Source organism: Cynoglossus semilaevis, chromosome 17 (assembly GCF_000523025.1).
Source record: "Cynoglossus semilaevis isolate Cse_v1.0 chromosome 17, Cse_v1.0, whole genome shotgun sequence".
NCBI lineage: Eukaryota > Metazoa > Chordata > Actinopteri > Pleuronectiformes > Cynoglossidae > Cynoglossus > Cynoglossus semilaevis.
In genome coordinates, this window is record NC_024323.1 from 6,739,274 (window position 1) to 6,746,402 (window position 7,129).

General features: G+C 44.4%; 1 protein-coding gene across 4 annotated transcripts in view; it reads left to right on the forward strand.

Annotated features, from left to right (window-relative positions):
• Positions 1-7,129, forward strand: part of septin9a (septin 9a) — an 84,252-nt gene that overhangs the window by 41,247 nt on the left and 35,876 nt on the right. Inside the window, exon 1 of one of the 4 annotated variants that reach the window (XM_017040674.2) lies at positions 4,471-4,796. The exons of the other annotated variants lie outside the window; for them this stretch is intronic. Within the exon in view, the coding sequence (XP_016896163.1) occupies positions 4,742-4,796 (55 nt within the window). The 5' untranslated portion in view covers positions 4,471-4,741. Of the gene's footprint in view, positions 1-4,470; positions 4,797-7,129 lie in introns of those variants that run through there. 4 annotated transcript variants of the gene reach the window in all.

Below are 7,129 nucleotides of genomic sequence, written 5' to 3' on the forward strand. Positions count from 1 at the left end.
CATCCCTGCTGTACACACTGAGCTGAGACAGTTTCCTCTGTCACCCCGGGCCGTCAGACCATGACCTCTGTGTTTTTCTTGCCATTTTATCCCACATAATGTGAAGTGCAGTAGCAGTACAGTACAGTAGCAGTACAGTACAGTACAGTACAGTACAGTACAGTACAGTACGGTACTGTAGTTCTCTGGCTGATGTTTACTCTACCAGTGCTGCTGCTTCCATTAGTCATGCTAACGCTGCACCCTCGCCCTGTTCCTTTCTTTTCCTCCTTCTTATGAACACAGTGAGGAGAAAGTCCTCCTTGTTTTCACATCTGTCTTTCTTTTTCTCCCCTTCCTGGCACACCTTTCCTCACCTTCCTCCTCTTCGGTCCATCCGTCTCTCCTCTCTGACGCCCCGATCCAAGTGCAGCTGATTATTGTGAGGGTTGCCATGTAAACACTGCCACGGTAACCAGCCGCTCACATCCAAAACATACACACCTGAAACAAATGAAGGAGAAATTAATCAATGGAAGCGTTGCGCATACGTGCTAGCGACAAACGTTTGGCGGTTTGACATTTTCCAGATGGCTTCTTTGACACGGCTGGACTCACGGGTGACTGTGCTGCAGCAAAGCCTTTGTTGTTTTAGGTTGGATCTGTCAGGAAGCTAGAATTCCTCGGCTGCTGTGACTGATAATAATTAGGAACTCCACATTACGATGATACGACAATTCCTGGCAGAAAACCTCTTTATAATTCACCTTCAGTAAACACAGCTAGTGCAGGGACTTTAAAAAAACATTTTTAAGTATTGACCTTTATTTCTGCCATCTGCTTCTGATCAGCTGTTTAAAACCGGATTAAGTCTTTATGAACATTCGTGATTAATGGACGTACTGGTAAATAAAACAGGGTTTATAATTACAATATTATTGATGCTCAGTTGCTCGTGGTTTATTTTATAAGTTAGCATAATTGCTATAATTAATGTTTATATTTAAACCTTGGAAATCCTCCTTTTAACCAGGAGCTCTTTGGTTTTACGTTACTTTTTTGGTAGTTTCATTATATTTTACCATTTGGCAAATTTTTTAGCCTTTTCTGCTAACTTTTTATTTATTTATGTCTTATAGACATTGTTCGCCAAGTTGTTAGCAATACTGTAACAATTGCTAGAAGTTAACACAAAAATGTGGAAAAGGTAGCCAAGAAACTAAATCTGTGTAAATATGTGAATGATATATAATTTTTTTAAATATTTTTTTTATTAATATTAACAATATTATTTTCATTCCTATGTAGCTACTTTTCTCTTTTCACTGTGCTCGTTTGACACACTCGGTCTGGGCAGTGTTGACCTGGCATCGCCCCGGCAACTGCCATGTTAGCCTGGCATCTCGTTTATATAAATTCTATGACTGCTGTCATTTTGGGGGCGGGCAGGACCCGCAGCAGAGCGGTGGTGGTCCGGGTGGCCGCTGTCGGAGGCTGGCCTCCGACACTAGACACTGAGGGTAACCTGACACTCGCAGCTGCTTATACGAATATAACAAGAAGCAATAAGTTATGACTGACAGAAATCAAATAATATCACCATTTGTGAGGCATTTGAGGGCTGCCTTAAGTAGTATCATGATCCAGCTGGGGGCGCTACAGGCACAAGTACACCTCTTTTTCTTTTTAAACAGAACAACAACAAAAACACATAGTTTGCATTTCTGAGTTGTAAAGAACAACAAACTGAGTCCCCCCAAAATGCTGTTTTTAGAATTGTGCTAATTAATATCTATTATTCTGTCTGTCTGTTGAAAACTTAGCTGAAATATAAATAATTTTCCTATTAAGTGGTGTTGAAACACACTGTTAATGCCTCTGTGCCTGCGCAAAATCTACCCATCTGTTAAATAGTTTAAAACTAAACATGTGTTAAATGAGACCAGTCATATAAAAAAACAAAAAACAAGTTCAGAGGGAGGTGAGAAAAATCCCCAGATAAGCTGCCAATTATTTCACTTTGAATTAATGAATAAGGTGTTTATTTTCTGTTAGGCCCTGCTGCTGCGTAACTCCATCTGACAGAGCATCAAACACTCCTCCTCTTGGCCTGCATGCAAGGTGGATGGTGTGACATGAATGGAATACTTAAAAGATCAAGGAAGGAGGGGGAAAAAAGAAAAGAAATGTTCCAGTCCTCTCCCACTGTGACAAATGTTACAGCAGAGTGGATTAGCACAGTCTGGGCTTGCTGCGACCTGCATGGATTGGCAGAGGCAGGAAGTTTTCCCTCTCTCTCTCTCTCTCTCTCTCTTTCTCTCTGTTTCTCTATTTCCCCCCTTTCTGTCGGTCTCTGCAAGTGTGTGTGTGTGTGTGTGTGGTTATTTCAATATGAGCAGAGGAATCTGACACACATGTGTTGTGCAGCACACACCGTGTGGGATTAGGGTGTGTCCGGCTGAGGATTCTCCCCATGTCTCCGTCTTTATCTGCTCCCAGATCGTGTTACTGTAAACCGGTGACACTGCATCTGCTTGCACTGCTTCGCCCACAGTGACAGGGTGTATTTATAGGCGCAATGCTGACCCCTGCTGGAGGAAGTGACGCCGTGTCAGATAATGGCGAGCGGGTGAGGGAAGGCGGTGGAGGAGTGTGTTCGCTCGCTCATACCGCAAATCTCAGCTGAGAGTTGGTGGAGGCGGCACCGAGAACACACCCAGTGCTGCAATGTTCTCACTGGGTTGACGAAGACAATCATTTAGTCTTCAAAGGTACAGAAAACAAACAAACAGTTATTTCAAACTCAAACTGCTTCCTAGCCACATTTAAGACGTCATAAATCTCGAAGTATTCAACTGAAATAGTAACGTGAAAAGTTTTATTTAAAAATAAAAAAATGGAATTTACAACATATTCTACGGTAGATTTGAAACCTGACTGTGAATACGGTGAGTTAGTGACAGAGGGCAGTGTTTAGCCTGTTAGCGGGCGTTCAAATGGGGGTCAGTGGTGTGTCCTTGGAGACCTCACCTTTAACCCCAAGTTTCTCATCAATTCCCAGCCACGGGGAGGAGGCGTGCAGCAAACTTTGCATCTGAACGCAGTACAGTGTATACTGTGAGGAAATACTCCTATAGTAAATGAAAGGAGCAGTACCCAAAATATGTATCTCTATCTTTATCATCATGATCCTGTAATGTATGTATTCATTTTTACCAGTGCTGCATTTCAGTATCACAAAAAAAAAAAAACAAAGTGATTCCAACGACTCCTGAGTTCAAAAGTGTTCACTTCTGAGATCACAGCCTGAGATCAGCAGCCGTGCTGTGGTTGCTGCCCACAGGGCAACTGTTCAGGTATTTCCAGTCATTCGTTTTCACATACGGAGAGTGGAGAAGAGGTTTTTTTTGTTTGTTTTTTAGAGTTTACAGTTTAGTGAGTAATGAAATCTGGGTCAGGTCAGTGAAGTAGTTGGAGGAGGTTGTTTGGTTTGAGTTACAGCTACAAACACATTTGTCGTCTTTTTGTTGTTGTTGCTGTTGGAACATGTTGACATTTCAGTTGACCAGTGATATAATAAGAAATGTCAATAAAACAGTCAGAATCAGATACAGTCTGGGAAAATCACTCAGAGCAGCTCCAGCCTCAGCCTTTAACTCATGCCAGCATACAGTCCTAGTGATTTATTATTAATACAACACTTTTGCACATTTTGGCAAAATTAAAAATGGTTGTTACAAATGAAAAAAAAATTAGAATAATGTTTTCATGTTTGGTTGTTACAAATGAAAAAAATTAGAATAATGTTTTCATGTTTTTCACATGAACTACTATTATTTTGATTTCTAAGATACCTGGTGTCTTAATGCTTTAGGTCTGTGTACAGACACACACACACACACACCCACACACACGAAGGGTCACATTCACGTCCTCCTCCTCCACCCCTGCACACAGCGGCTCATTCACATGGTCATCAAGTCATTAGGCCACTTATTTATTGATGTCTGCCTCCACAGCCACTGAGCACGACTGACCGTCTCAGAGCACGGACATTCTGACCATATAAGTTCAGTCTCGAGTGGAAAAGTCCAGTTGTTGTTTGTTTTCCCGCCTTCATGTCAGAATATCTGGAGTCGACTTGTATTTTCTTCTGCAAGATTTAGTTCGAAGTCTTAAACATCGGGTCTGAATGGGTTCATTTTGGTTCATCATTTTCTTGACAGTCATGTGACCTTGCTCACAGGAAGCGTGTTTTCAAAAATGAGCGTGCATTTCGATCTGGACGAGTGAGAATTAGGAGCCTTGGTAGAAAAGAGCCAGTCTCCAAAAAAAAAGAAGGGGAAGGGCGGCGTGGGGGAGGGTTGGGGGACAGTAAGCTTAAAGGGAGAGAGGGTGGAGAGTGAGGAGGGAGAGATGGTGGGCGGGTGAGGGGGGGTCTGGGGGGGTGTGATCGCAGGCTCATTCCAAGCTCTGGAAGTTGAGAAGGAGGAGATGAGAAAAATAAGTTGCTGCTTTCAGAAAGAGAGAGGAGAGAGATAGAGAGAGGGTTTGGATCAGTGAGCCACTCAGTCCTCGGGAGTTTTTTTTCTTCTTCTTTCTCCCTGCCCTCCTCTCTCTCTCTCTCTCTTTTTTGCTCCTAATTTGGGATTTGTTTAAAACCAGGACTGCGCCTCAGGAAGACTTTTCTTTGCTGGGGAAAGGGAACCCTGCTCCCTCTTCTCTTGCACTAATACACACACACAGCGTCACATACACCAACATGTCTGAGTCCACTGTCAACGCTCACTTGGAAGGGATCATATCAGACTTTGAAGGTCAGTTTCTCCTGCTTCGCCGTTTTTTCTCCTCTTCTGGTTTCTGGTCAGTTGGAGTGTGTGGGCTGAGGCGTTCTCTCACCCTGCTATGAGGACACTATAGATAGTTTCCACATGTTTGATTGGAGCTGAGAGGATCTGGGGAGAGAAGGGAGAGGGTGAAGGGTTTGTTGATGTCAGTGTCGAGAAAAACTGTGCAGAAAGATCTGCTTTTTAACTTCGACTCTGGACTCTGGACTCTAGACGCTGACATGTCAGAATACGGTCACATCACTCATTACTGATTATAATTGATACTTCACGTTCACCACGGCGTGTGTCCTGCGTCTGACTGAGATGTAAGTGCGACTGCACTCCGACTTGGCACGCGTGCTCACACACTGGCATGTTTTTGCATGTGTCAAAAACAAGTTAAACGTGGTGCTGCTGCAGCACGTTAGCTCGGAGCTGCAGCTCTGAGCTTAGCATGAGTTACAAGTCGTACTGTACATGTCAACTAAAGCCAGCGTGGGTTTTTAAGGTGACATAGTAAAAGTGTGTAATGTCGACGCCTGTGTTCAGGAAGAACAGCTAAAAAGTTAGCCTTACTCGTAGTAGTCGCTGCTAAATGCTTATAATGTGAGTAAATGGTATTTAACCAGCTACGTTGGTACTATAGTTAATGTTGGGCTGAGGCCCAGGTGGTCTTCCCTTAATTGCATTAATAATATTCTATGTAAACACATCAATATTTAACTTTTATATGAATTAAAGGTGATTAGAACAAGTAGTGATGTTTGGTTTCTTCTACAAATTCAATAACATTTTTTTTTACCTGAATCCTTTTTTACCTGAAAGTGAGGTTTTGGTTGTAGTACTACGGCTGACCAGCAGGGGCTCGCTCAGAAAAACTATGAAGGGTCAAATTGTTTTTGTAATTTATAATTTTGACAATTTCCCAATGAAGCCATAAATGGGTGCGCTGGTTTATTTTATTTTTGGGGGGTTTGTTTTTATCATTCAGAAAGTTTTTGGTGCAGTGGTACAGACTGATGGTCAACTATTACAGCAGATAACAGCAAGACAACATCGATTGCACATCTCAGATAAACTAGCTAGATAAGCTAATCCTGGTAACGCCCCACCTCCAGCATCTGTGCATCACTGGTGCTGTAGCACTGCCACATATTTAATCTGTTTATTAATTCCATTGGCTGACGTGTCCAGAATCAGAGGCATCTTAACCACCAAGGGAAATGGAAATTTGAAATTGAAATAACCCTGAGCCTGACACCAGAATACAGTCGATCTGATTCATGTGAGCTGAAAAATCTCCTAGATCATCTGGTCGTCAGCTTCTCATTCACTGATGTGTTAGGAACGCCTCAGTAAAAGGAGGGCTCACATGGTTCAGTGTTTAGAGAGACCTGGCAGATACCCAGAGCCACAGGAGTGTGTTTGTTTTCTGCCTGCTGAGCACTGAGGGGACGGTAACTGACCAGTACAGCTGTGAGGAGAACACCTGGCTCACCCCCCCCCTCCTCCCCCTTCACTTCTTTTTCATCTCTCTGCCCCTGGCTCCTCAGATTCCCCCTGTCATCCCTCTCCTCCCACTCCTGGGTCCTTGTCCTTTGGCTGTGCTTCCCTCGTTTCCCTCTCTTTTTCATCTCTCTGCCCCTGGCTCCTCAGATTCCCCCTGTCATCCCTCTCCTCCCACTCCTGGGTCCTTGTCCTTTGGCTGTGCTTCCCTCGTTTCCCTCTCTCTCTCAGCAGCTCGTCCGTCCTCGGCCTCCCTCCCTGAGCCCCCGTGGCCTCCCCGCTGGTGGTTTCCAAGAGCAGGAGGAGAAGGAGGAGGATGGGTCGGCGGTGGTGGCGCTGAGGGGGAGGTTGACAGACTGACACCTTTCTCCCCAACTGTCTTTCTTACTGACTGTCTGTCTCCTGTCTCTGGCAAACACACAGCCATTAGGGAACGCATCCACACTTGTCCAGAGCGGCTCCTCTGTCAACGCCGCTCCGCTCGTGGTATGCCTGCTCTGTCTCTTTTCTCTCACCCCTTCTTTATGTTTTTCAAACCGCTGGCTTACACGGAGCGGCAGAGCAGAAAGATAAGTGTTATTCAGAAATAGACGCAGCTGAACGGCTCTAAACATGTGGCTCGCAGTCGCAGACCTCGCACCAGCATAATGGGCCACTGTCGGGATTGTCAGGAGTATGCGTTGCCCCCGCTTGAGCCAAGTGTGTGGTAATAATACTTCAGTGTCACCACCAATGCACCATGATGTATTGCTCGGGAACAACTGTGCGGCACAGATGCAGCGGTGCTGAGGAGGAGCATCAGGCCTGGGGAGGAA